Below are 13,649 nucleotides of genomic sequence, written 5' to 3' on the forward strand. Positions count from 1 at the left end.
TTTTTACTTATCTAAATCCAAAAATGTTCTCAAAAATAACCATACAAGCATAAACACAGCACATAAACACAAACTACACACATGATGTGACACCATGCAGCCCGCCCTATTCTTAGAAAAGAGACATTTGCAGGGCTGCAAATTAAATGTCACTCTAGTTACAGAAATGCCACTCGCTCCAGTTTAATACTTTTTCGTTTTTCAAGTAGTGACTGAGAGGCCCTGCTGGAGGACTCAACCCTCATTTTCTCGAAGCTTAAGTTTAATAATTGATGGCTAAACAGATATTATAAAGCGGGGACCTTTCTCTCTTTGAATAGCTGCAGTCTAACCAATGACCTTCATCTCGATAAGGCACGCATTATTTATTCAACAGGTGCAGGCGTGGATTTATGGAGGAAGAAGAAGAATGAGTGGTCAGTTTGAGAGGTGCAGTCAATCCTCTCCAGACCTCTCTTTACACCGCACCGCCGTCTCTCTGACGTCCTTCTAACCATTTGATTTATCATCATCTCCCGTAAGAGAAAGCTGTGACGGCAGCAATGAGGTAGGATGAAAATGACGACTTGCTGTGAAAGCAGAGGAGGGGGTTGGCGGACACGCTGACGATAATGTCAGGTTATGCAAAAACATGTTAGGCTGTCAACACTCAGACACCTTGGACTGACTCATTACTGAGGAGCAAATACTAGAGAGCAGACTGCATCTCACCTCAGATCACATAGATAGTGGGTGTTGGGTTGTTAGTAGTCGATATGCATGTTCCTATATGTGAACATTTCCCAGACGCAGGGCCTCACAGACACGCAGTATGAACCATCTAAATGCATTAGTATGATGATTCAGTGAAGACCTCTGTATGCCTCACTCTCTCCGACACTCTCAAGAGAAGAGCTTCTGAATCATTGAGATCAAACGCCTGGCGTGGCAAAGTGTTTATCTTTAAGTCTTCAACAGAGAGAGACTGTCTTCTGTTCCGCTGAACAACTCGGTAAGAAGAGATCCGTCGAGAACGTTTCCAATCAAGCTATTCACTGGATGTTTTTACTTTTTACTGGTGTTAAATATAAGACGCTGTTAATACGCTTGCCACAGATGATAGCCGAAAATAACTAGTACTACAACGACTTTCGGAAAAATTGAAAAAGTGCAACAAACACCTGTGATCAAATATTAAAGTATGTGGGAGTATTTTAATCCAGAGTGTCTAGAATGTAAATGAGAGACTTTTTTTGTTTGTACACATAACTAGAAAAGCATGCGGTGCACTTTTAAAACACAATGGTTTATATATGTTGTATTTTCTTAAAGGTGCTAAATGCAAGATTGGGAGCAGATATATTGCGTCCGCACAGCTCTCAACAACATTGCTGACAGAGCTAATAGTTTACCTGAGGAGGAACCGGAAGGTGGATGCTACGCCGTCGGGGACGGCGTTATCAGCTTTAACCGCCATATGAGCGAAGTGCAGAGCGGTGGCCGTGAACTAGCCAGTGGGGCACGCTCACATGCACGAACATGCACTAAATGTAGAGCTGCACGATTATGGACAAAATGATAATCAGGATTATTTTTGATCAATATTGAGATCACGATTATTTATACCGGTTACTCATTGATTTTAGGGACAAAAGTATTCACTCAGTATTGCTGAGTGCAGACAGAGCGGTGGCAGTGATCTAGCTGGCTGTTAGTTTAGGAAGCACTTGATTTGATATGCAGCAGAGTTTTCTATGAGCGGAGAATTTTAAACGTCAATATCGTAGTCGACCATGTTCATTTACTTGTGGGAAGCCAAAATCATGATCACGATGAATATTCGATTAATTGTGCAGCCTTAACTAAAAGGCACACGCGGCCGGCCCGGCTATGTCAACAAAGCACGGAGAAGCTCGGATTACAACACACACAGTGGGAGAGTGACTTCATTCTCTGCTCAGGTAGACATAACCCCTCTATATCTTTACATAGATAATAGTTGTTTGCTGCTATATTAATGCTCTGGATATCATATAGAGAACCTTCAACAGTATTTTAAGATCAGTGACGGCAATACCGACGACTGACTTTTGAATATTTTTTTTAGCGCTATAACAACATGAAAGAATCTATATCTAAGTGAAGCATCAGTTTAACATCATCCGCACTGTTACCTGGGCACTCGCCATCAGAGTCAGAGACTTTGGCAAGCCCAAACGTTTCCACATTAGATGAGGAATTCTGAGAGTCGATGCATGCTGAAGCTCAAAATGGCGGGTTGATAGGAAATCCACCTTCAGTGATGCTGGCGATTCGGATGCTGACGTGGGGAACTAGACGTGTCCAGATTTGTGTGTTTTTGTACCTCTTCTCTCATCCTCATTGTCCTCCTCCTTTTTCACTTTTCTCAAAAATAGTCTCACCTGACATTCTTTTGTTTTTAGCTCACACAGTTGATATGACACACACTCCCATTAGTCTCGTATTGCCAAACTGTTCTCTACCAACGGTCCTGTTGCAAAAGAAGAAGCCTCACTTATTAGGAAGCACTGTGATAATTAACATTTTAATTCAGCAACCAGCTCAAAAGAAACCCCAGAAACCAGTTCCTACGCTGCCTGCTATACTCTAAAAATAATAATGTTATTCGAGACTCATTTCCTTCAGGCCACGTGATTCAGACACATTATGACCACAACAACACTATCCTGACTGTGGGTAAACAAATAACGGCATGCTTGCAAAATAGCAAACAAATACATGAACGGGACGGAAATAGTGTTGAAAACACACCAACACCATATCTCGTCATATTCGTCTTAAGACGACTATAGCAGAAATAACCAGAGACGTGCTCTCACAGACAAATCAGTTATTCACAAACATCTTTTTCTCTCTTTCACATTGTACACATGGACGTCTCAAAAAGAGCATCAAACATGTCTCACACGCACACAGACACATGTTCAGGGTCTCATTATATCTGAAGGAGTCAGATGTCAGTCAGTTTTGTTTTTACCTTGGCACTGGAATCCTTGTTTTCCAAACCCCCTGTGAAAACAGAGAAGGCTGAATTAAATTCTTGTTTACTCTCTTCCTTCTCACTCACACACACATATATACCAACACAGTAAACCCATTCATCCATACATACATACATACATTCATTCATACCAGGGACAGGTTGTTGTATTATGTACATCACTGCTGAAGAGAGCATTGCACAGCTTTCAAATGTTCATATTTTGCTGGAAGCATTTATTGTCACCAGACCAAAAGTATGTGGACATTCTTGTGTTTTTCATGATTTGGTTTCTTGGTTCTAAATAAGTAGTAGGGGTGTAAGAAAATATCGATACACATGAATATTGCAATATTATGTTGTGCGATACTGTATCGATTCTCCAAAACACTATGGATTTTTTATTATCCTCTTAAAGATCCAACAGCCTGCCGTCTGGCCCGGAGGTTGTAGCAAGCTCAGTTTTAAAGCTAGAGTGAAGTTACTGACATATGAAACTAGAAAAACCTATCGTAATATATCGCAATATATTGAATCGTTACCTCTGTATCATGATACGTATCGTCAGATTCATGCCAATACACAGCCCTAATTAATGCTAAAGAATACAATGATGTTTAAGGGACGGCCCTTCCTTGTTTCAACATGACAACAATGCCCTCGTGAAAACAGCGTGGTCCATAAAGAGATATTTTTCTGCCGTGGAGGAACTTGACTGGCCTGTGCAGAGCCCCTCATCCAACACCTTTGGGATGAATAGAAACGCAGACTGTAAAAGCCGCGCCTTATCGGTCAACATCAGTGTCGGCCTCACTGATGCTCGTGTGGCTGAATGGGAACAATTCCCTGCGGTCTGGTTCCAACATCTTATAGAAAGCCTTTCCAGAGGAGTGAAGGCTTTAATAGCAGACGGTTAATAACACCCATCATTTAAGAATGAGCTGTTAGACAATCACATATGGGTGTCCACATACTTTTGGTCATATGGAGTATGTTCAACTGCTATCAAATGATTGATTTGATTTTAAAACACATTGTTAGGAAAGAAAAATAGTGACTCAACAACTGAAACTGAAACTAAAAATAGAGATAAACACATGGGCTGTCAACACTTACTTGATAACAACGCTTTAACACTAAATCGTTTTAACGCAACTCTTTTTCAGAGGTAGTAACGGGCTCAGTTTTAAAGCTAGAGTGAAGATACTGGAATCACAGGAAACTAGAAAACTTAAGAAATCCATTGGTACCAAGTAACGCACCAAACTTGCGCTAAATTTAGCGAAACTGGCATGGTCATTTTCAAAGGGGTCCCTTGACCTCTGACCTCAAGATATGTGAATGTAAATGGGTTCTATGGGTACCCACGAGTCTCCCCTTTACAGACATGCCCACTTTATGATAATCACATGCAGTTTGGGGCAAGTCATAGTCAAGTCAGCACACTGACACACTGACAGCTGTTGTTGCCTGTTGGGCTGCAGTTTGCCATGTTATGATTTGAGCATATTGTTTTATGCTAAATGCAGTACCTGTGAGGGTTTCTGGACAATATTTGTCATTGTTTTGTGTTGTTAATTGATTTCCAATAATAAATATATGCATAAAGCAAGCATATTTGCCCACTCCCATGTTGATAAGAGTATTAAATATTTGACATATCTCCCTTTAAGGTTTTGAACAGATAAAAAATGTTGACCTCATGACAAATCCCTAACTCAAATCTTGCATAAAGGTTCTCCCTTCTGAAATGTATGAGTCAAAGCAACAAGTTGCTGCCGCTAAGTTTCATGCTGAGCTTGTGTTTTGCTAAGGAATGATGTTAGGTAGGTCAGAGATCACGCTGTAAGACTGTCAAGGTTAGAAGCCAGCAGCAATAGCGTGGCCTGAGATCACACTCCCACCTGGAACGGCAGTCGTGGGTGCATCTCTACCAAGTTGTCTGCAAGTTTACTCCTCTCACTCTTACGTTATACCACTAAGTTGATATCTCACTGTTTTGTCATACTTTCCAAAATATCACTAATGGAAAAGAAGTGCAGCTTTAAAGAAAGGCTCTGTACCTCTGCAGGTCACTGCCCACTTCCAAGTGTGTTTCAACTGAATACCATGAGCACATGTTGCGCCATTTCTCTAGAGGTGAAGTGCTTTTCCACATGAGCTCCTCTCCGTGCCAGTAAACTGCAGAATTTCACTTTAAATCTAGCCAGTGAGCAGCTATGCAAGAGTTTTTTTTAACAATAAATGCTCAAGTTGTTTCCCCCCACAGTAAAAACCAGCAGAAGGAACGCTTTAATAGCTTCACTATGTGCCAGGAAGGGGGGAACCTATTAGTCATCCAAAGACTTTCAGCCAGATCCAATCTCAACACAGCAGTAATGTGTGAGGGAAGACTAGAAGAGAACTTTAACAGTCATTTAGGATGTTTTCACATATAGTCCTTTTTAAACGAGCCGAACTCAGTCCTCTTAAAGTGGACCAAAAAGTAGACCAACAGAAAGGGAACTCAGTTCTGTTTGTGTTCACATTGTTAGTTCATTTGAAAGAGGACTCAGTTCTGTTTCTGGTCCACTTCAGCTCTAACGGGGCTCTATCAGTCCTCTTTCTGTTCACACTATAGTTGATGAAGTTTTAATTTAATTCTTTGCATTTTGTTTATTTGTTTTAATGATTTTTTAATGATTTTATTTCACCTACTTTAACAAATGTAATACATTTAAACATTAGTTGCCTGCCACTTATGCAGAAATGTGTTAATTTATGTTTATGCAACATTTGAGCTCTGGGATTTAGTCACACATTAAAAATTAAAATTTACTTTACTTTCCCTGTTTCCCAGTGGGAATTTTTTCCCAATTAGAGAATGAATAAAGCCACCTGCAAGTTTAACTCCCTCTCCTACAAATAGTTATTATTCCATTGCTCCACTAATAACATAAACAGCAGCATAACTCCTCCCATATGGGGATTGCTTGGAGTAAAAATGGAGTAAAATCTACCAGTGAGAACACTGATGGCTTTAGGACACCCATGATCTGTCACTTTACTGGTCAGAAAGTCTTTCAGAAGAAGTGTAGATGAAGTTAACATGAAGTTAGCAGTATGCAACAGTATGCAACAGGCAGCAGTATAGTTGATGAAGTTGAAGTTTTAATTTAATTTTTTGCATTTTGTTTATTTTTTTAATAATTTTATTTCAGCTACTTTAACAAATGTAATCATTTTAAACATTAGTTGCCTGCCAGTCGTGCAAGAAATGTGTTAATTTATGTTTATGCAACATTTGAGCTCGAGGATCTAGTCACACAGAAATTGACTTTCCCTGTTTCCCAGTGGGAATTCCCCCAATTAGAGAATGAATAAAACAACTTTAACTCCCTCTCCTACAAATAGTTATTATTCCAGTGCTCCACTAATAACATAAGCAACAGCATAACTCCTCCCATATGGGGATTGCTTGGGAAAAAAATGGAGTAAAATCTACCAGTGAGAACACTGATGGCTTCAGGACACCCATGATCTGTCACTTTACTTTACTTTAAGTCTTTCAGAAGAAGTGCAGATGGCAGAAAGTTGTCATGAAGTTGTGCAACAGCAGTATGCAACAGTATGCAACAGGCAGCAGCAGCAGCAGCAGCAGCAGCCTGGTGGAGGTGGAGGTGGAGGTGGAGGAGACTTACCAGATGAAGTCGGTGCAGTGGCTGCAGAAAGTCGGCTGCTTGAAGAACCTGGCTATGAATTTGTGGTTCTTCACTTCGTGGACGTTTTTTTGCCTCAAAGCTCCTTTGCGAGCGAACCTGTTCGCCACGTCCGCGGTGGACGACTCGTTAGAACTAACATCAGCCATGTCCTCCTCCTTCCTCTACAAAAACACAGAGAAATCAATGCTACTACAGCTTTTAGTGTCGCTGAAGTGTTGTATTCAGTCCGTTTTAGAGGCGCAGCCCTCGGTGGGTGTGTGGAGCCAGCAGAGAGCAGAGAGAGGACCGGAGACTGTGTCTGTAGTCACTATACTCTCTCTCTCTCTCTCTGTGTGTGTGTGTGAGGGCTTTCCCTGCCTGTCTGCGCTGCTGGGCTGCTCCACTGACAGCTCTGACAAGCTGGCTGCAGCTAGACACAGAGGGGACACGCTGCATCCGGTCCGCACCTTCAAAATAAAAGTAACATTTATAAAAATGTATTTCAAGTCAGTTGTAGAAGAGGCTGTTTACTACAAACCCCCTGTCTCACAATACTTGGTACTTAAATGTACTTTATTGATCCCAAATTGGGAAATTATTGTGCTACAGCTGCAGGTTATCCAAGCATTGCACAAGGCCTATAGAAAGGAGGCTGGGTCACGCGTCATCAACGCATCACATCTTTGGGGGTACAACACATGCGCAGTAAAAACTGGTTTGCAATCGCCGAAATTGAGCCAATCGCAACGCACGACCACAGCTTCAGTTACACTGCGCATGTGTCATACGCCATAGCCCAAGACCCGTGTCCGCCCGTGACCCAGCCTCCTATAAATATACCTGACTACTACAACTAGCATACAAAATCTAAATTATAAACATAGAATAACCCACTATATACATTAGCAAAGTCTGCAAGTTACAATGTTTTGTTCTTTTAAAGGGACTGTTTGTAAGAATTAGAAATTGCTTGTTAACAGCGACACCTGTGGCCGTTAAGTCAACGAAAGTCAGCGTCCTGTTGCTCGGGCTCGCGCTTGTGCTCGCTTTACATAGACATGAACGAGCATCGCTCAAAACAGTGAGACGACACACGTCAGCTAAAAGCACAATATCACTCTATATTTCACCTGCTTGGCAGTAATGTTAGCTGACCAGACGAAGGTCTCTCCATGAATCAATGCTGATCCTAGTGTTGGCTTTTCCTGCCTCAGCTTCCCGACCGCGGCCGGAGGGAACAGGGGAGACACTGGAGTTTTGGTCGGAGACGATAACGTAACTCACTGCGGAGAAACGGGAAACCTCTGTTGGTCTGGAGGAGCTGCAGCATTTATTTCTGCACAAACGTCCACTGTACATTCACTAGATATTCTCAGAGCTAGGTTTTAATGCAGCTCTCTCAATGTAATTACACAGAATAGAAATAACAGAATAAAGGAATACAATAATACAAATAAAAATAAAATATCTATATACAAGTCAAGTATTCAGAAGTTGTCACAATATAAATAGTGCAAAGAAATAAATACCGGATGGATATACATGGACTGGATGATAATGTACAGCATGTACATGTGGAGATGTCTATATACTGTATGTACACTGAGTAGGATTTATATTTACAGTGACAGGTATGTACATATTACAATATGTACATACAGTGACAGATGATATGTACCTATTACAAAAAAATGTGCATTAAAGACTGTAAGAATTATGATCTATGATCTATAATGGCCATATTTGGTTTTAAAGGGTTATTGACAGTGTATAGGTGATGCAATTCAACAGCACCACAAACAACAGATCATGTTGAAACAACACCTCTCTAAATCAGTTCCTCCAAATGAATTATAGCCTATAACCTTTGCGAAGGTAGGGTTTATTGCTGATTCTGTTGGACTGCATTAGCTTTAGCCACCTAATAAACTGGTAACTGAGTGTATAAAATTCACAAACAGCCATAAAAGCAGCCCTCGGAGTGTGGTCCTGTATCTGTGCAGCCTTTAATCTCAGTTAAAGGGCCTCATGATGCATTTGTTGCCACACAATACATGAAAGCGACAGCCATGAAACCATCAAAAAGAACCCATGAAACCTTTCTGCATATTAAGCCTTCTACTAATAAACGCAGAGTATTGTAGATTATGTACCCGATTTGACTGTTAAAAGGCCATTAAATAGGCGTTATCGGTCGCTATACGCACCATAGATGTGGGTCATAAGGGGCCTACTACGCCTACTATGTTGTAAAAGTGGAAGTGAAACTTAAAATCAACATGTTCAACATGTTGTAAAACTGAATGAAACACCACATTTTGAACACAAACAAAAAGGCTTCTTTAGGTTTAGGTCCAAAAAAAGTTAGGTTTAGGCAATAAAACTATAACGTCTTAGGTTTAGGCAAAAAAAAAAACCAGTTATGCTTGAGGGAAAACATTGTGTTTTGGGCTAAAATAACTACAAACACAGACAACTACACATGGTTGGTTTCACGCGGGATGCGAGCTCTGGTCTTCAGAGTGAAAACCCTGTGTATGTGTCCCATCCATCGTCCCTGATCTTCAACCTTATGGAGTTTCACACTGTCTATACTACAGCGCCTGACTTCTGCTTCTGCTCATGTCATAATTACTACTAGAGGTCGCTGTTGTGTTCTTTTAAACCTTCTTTTGGTGATCTACCATGTGAATAGACGATAAAACGATAAACCTACTAGTGGGTGTAGTAGGCCCCTATTGACCCACATCTATGGGGCTTATAGCGACTGATAACGCCTATTTAATAGCCTGACAACAGTCTAATCGACTGATTATATCCACAATGTCAGCTCCAGTGGAGGATTTGAACTTTAGGTCATAAACAGGAATATCTGAATTGCCTATCTATTTCTGCTGAAGTCTGCAGTGGATGTTAAATCAATGGCTTATTCTTTGCAGAAATTATCACACATTACCATAGTTCCAAGCCTGTTGAGCTACCTTTCAAGAGAGAGCATGCTTCTTTTCTTTAATATTACTTTAATATTAAGCTGTGGCACTAAAGGCTGTTCCGCCCATTTTATTTCTAAGACAAACTTCCTGCTCGTGGTCTGAGTGTCTCTGTGTAACTTGACGCTGCTCCGAACAGCTTCCTCCTTTTCAATCCGGCTGATGTCACGCAACAGAGCAGGACCCGCTCCGGGAGGAGGAGGAGGAGGAGGAGGAGGAGGAAGAGGAGGAGGTCCTGTTGGTCCTTCCAGGAAGTTTGGATGGGGATTGCCATCGTGTGGAATCAGAGAGCATTACAGTTTTACTTTACACATACACTATAGATCCTTTAAAGCTGCAGTGGGTAGAGTTGGAGCAAATATGATTAAAAAAACATCCTGATAGTAATGCATGAGACAGGTAATCTGAAAAGAATCATGTTCCTCTGTGTCCTCCGGTGCTCCTAATGGCATCTGCAAGATTTCACAGACCGGAGGAAAACAACCAATCAGAGCCGAGCTGAGCAGCTGTCAATCACTCACTAACTCCGATTAAACGGTCAAAGAGGTTAAGGGTGAGCCTTTTGATAATCATGTATCATTCATGGTTCATTATCATTTTATGCAAAAAAAATAATACTTAATTAACAGTATTAACATAATTATTATGTCTGATGTGTCATCATATGTATATACTTTAATGTTGATCAATAGAACGATCAAAAGGGAGGAAATGTAATGGAAAATTACATTGTATGTAGCGATGTCTCTTTATGCAACAGTGGAAAATTACTGTCTGTGTGCTCTTTGCCTCATGTAGTGGGAAAGTACTGTGTGTTGACTTTTACTGGGACACTGTCTGAGTAAAACAAACTCTTCTGCAGACTCTGTGTGACTCTGTATAACCAGAGCCTCTTCTTGCAAGCATAAAATACAACAAAGACATTTCATCTGTTTGAGATCTTTATTTCAACATTCATTAGGACTCATCTTGGAATATTGACAGAATTTCCATTACACCAGGCAGCTCTGATCAAATATGAATCAATATTCTGTTACTGTAATGTCTATTTCTCGCATAAAATGTTTGAGAAACATCTTGTAGTGTACTGTTTAGCTGTAAAAGTTTGTGACCTGGCAGCCATGATAAGATCAGTTGAGGAAATACCAAGCACCGCCCACCAGCCGGAGCAAACTTCCTCATTCACAAGTGATTGAAAGCTGCCTCTGTTGATTGAATAGTCAATAGGAACGCTCAATAGGAACGCACTCTCTCTGAAAAGACTCGCAATTGGTCAGTCTCCCGTCATGGGCTAGATTTTTTAAAAATAGAAAATAGCAGCGAGCATGTCTCCAAATCTTGAACAGTATCAGGTGCCAGGTAGTGGTAAGAACAGAAGAAACAAATAACCGGCACTCACAGATAAAGAGTCTTTTTTGGTTTATTCTGGGCAATCAAACGAATGCGTTTCAGCTGTAAGCCGTGTCGCTGATGACGGCTTATAGCTGAAACGCGTTCGCTTGATTGCCCAGAATAAACCAAAAAAGTATTTTTTGGAGTGCCGGTTGTTTGTTTTTTTTAGATTTTTTGAAAGCCTGAAAACAGAGCCACTAAGAGGTGCAGAAGTCTAGTTTTCTCTCAGAACACTTGAATTACAATATGCTGAAAGGTTATGATGGAATATTTGTCCAATGATGCCAAACAATATTCTGCCTACTGCAGGTTTAATGCTGTGTTCAACTCTTTTTTGTGCTTCTTGTGTTTCAGAATACTCAGCCTGGATGAATATTATGCAGCTGAAATACAAGAGTAACCCTCTTCATAATTCATATTTGTGCTTTACAGAGAGAAAACATATTAATGAGACCACCACTGGAAATGGCAGTTACTGTACTGTCCCAATAATTCAATTCAATTCAATTTATTTTTATATAGCGTCAAATCATCACAGAAGTTATCCCGAGATGCTCTTTATATAGAGCAGGTCTAGATCGTACTCTATAGTTTAGAGACCCAACAAGAGAGCCCCCAAGAGCATTGCATTGTTATGCACTGTGGCCAGGAAAAACACTCCGTTTAGCGGGTAGAAATCTGGCTCTGGGTGGGAGGCCATCTGCCTCAACCGGTTGGGTTTTGAGAGAGAGAGAGACAGAGACAGACGGAGAGAGAGAGAGACATGTCAGTGCATGTCACAGCCTAAGAGACAACCAAAACAACACATAACAACTGTAACTCACACTCTGTCTTTTATTTACACCTCTATTTCATGTTGTTTTGTTGTTGTTTTTTTATATACTTGGCATTTGATATTGCAATATATTGTTGTTTATTGTTTTTTATTAGTTTTTTTGTTTTATTGACACAACAAACATAAATTATTTCTGTATTGTTTTCTACCATTTCCATGTTCTTTTTAAATATCTATATATTGTAATTTGCTTAATGAATTGTATACATGTGTACACATATGTTTTTGTTTTTATTTTGTTATTTTCTTCCCTCATTATTGAATTGACGCTTTGGCAATATTGTTCACCTAACAGTCATGCCAATAAAGCATATTTAATTGACAGAGGAAGAGAGAGAGGGAGAGATATGCACAATAATAGCACAGCAGCTGTAAGAACTAATACAAATAGGACTAACAACAAAAATCAATAGCATTGGATGTAAAAGAATGATAACACAACTATCTGAATTAATAGCTGTAATAATAATAGAAATATAACTAATACTTATAATAATAAATAAGGCTTACACCTGAGCCTTTAATTATGCCACTAACCATATTGTATATGTTCACTGGCACTGCTCAGGCTTTCATAATTTATTAACCACAAAGCAGATTGATTTCCTACTTGACTATCAATATTATTTTCCCATTTAGGCTCACAGTGTTTGTCTTTAATAATATGTTTATTGTGTTTATTGTTCTTAAAGATCTTGCCTTCAACTGGATTCCTTACTTACACACACTCTACTGCTGGTGTTTGCGTCAGCTGGATTACATTTCTTCCTATTTTAAACATTTCCTCACAGCTAAGGAGGATTCACCAGCTCTTTTTACCTTCTTGCTATCTCTAAAACTTTGAAAAGGTTCACTGACCAGCCGAGCAGCCTAACCATCTCAATCCTTTTTTTATGCGAAAGACAAATATTTACAAACTAAATTGGGTTAGATAAACCAGATGTGCTCTTCCCTGAAATCCTATGATTTGGGGCTCAAGCCTATTTAAAACATCCGTCACTTAAGAGAAAAAACAATGAGAGCTGCAGTCTGCCCAGTTGAATAAGAACAAATCCTTTGACCTAGTTAGGTATTGCGTAGTTTGGTAACACTTCATTTTACAGGTCTGCAAATTTCATGGTAATTAGGTGATAATTAGCAAGTAACCTATTTGTAATTTCTTTGGAATTACTGCCAATTTCTTCTATTAGTTTTGGTTTTCCACCTCCGATGAAGAGCAACGCACAGCCGCTTCTCAAGCCTAAAGGACCCTATTTTAACCATTATATTCTATTTCAGCATATAATTATTAAATTATGTTTATAATAAAGTAATTTTCGATACATTTTTAGGTAAATATTGGGGTAATTTGACAGTAATTCCGAAAAAATTACAAATAGTTTACTTGCTAATTATCACCTAATTACCATGAAATTTTCAGACCTGTAAAATTAAGTGTTACCCATCATTTTAGTGATGATGGGTCTGCATGTCACAGAGTTTCTGTTTGGTTTTTTTATTAATAAAGTGGATTACCTCCTCTTGTATGCTGATTAAACCTTGTACCTCTTAAATTTTCCCAACCTAACCAAAAAGCAACTTTTGTAAACCCAAACTGGAGTAGGGTACATACACAGCACACCCCTTTGTTATTTGGCATTATTGCTGTAATGATGTTTCTCTGCTTCATTAGAGCATTACTAAAAAGGACAATACATGGACTGTCCATTGGAAATCTATGTGTGTGTGTGTGTGTGTGTGTGTGTGTGTGT

The 13,649-nt window shown here is 39.7% G+C and overlaps 1 protein-coding gene across 6 annotated transcripts in view; it reads right to left on the reverse strand.

Annotated features, from left to right (window-relative positions):
* Positions 1-7,063, reverse strand: part of prkcaa (protein kinase C, alpha, a) — a 185,688-nt gene extending 178,625 nt beyond the window's left edge. For 2 of the 6 annotated variants that reach the window (XM_037765172.1, XM_037765173.1), the window contains exons 1-2: positions 6,682-7,063; positions 2,999-3,030 (exon numbers count right to left, since the gene is read on the reverse strand). In XM_037765172.1, the coding sequence (XP_037621100.1) occupies positions 2,999-3,030; positions 6,682-6,848 (199 nt within the window). In that variant the 5' untranslated portion in view covers positions 6,849-7,063. The remainder of the gene's footprint in view (positions 1-2,998; positions 3,031-6,681) is intronic. The other 4 variants (XM_037765174.1, XM_037765177.1, XM_037765175.1 and 1 more) reach the window with 3 other exon arrangements.
* Positions 7,064-13,649: the final 6,586 nt, after the last annotated feature.

The sequence above is a fragment of the Sebastes umbrosus genome, chromosome 3, assembly GCF_015220745.1.
Source record: "Sebastes umbrosus isolate fSebUmb1 chromosome 3, fSebUmb1.pri, whole genome shotgun sequence".
NCBI lineage: Eukaryota > Metazoa > Chordata > Actinopteri > Perciformes > Sebastidae > Sebastes > Sebastes umbrosus.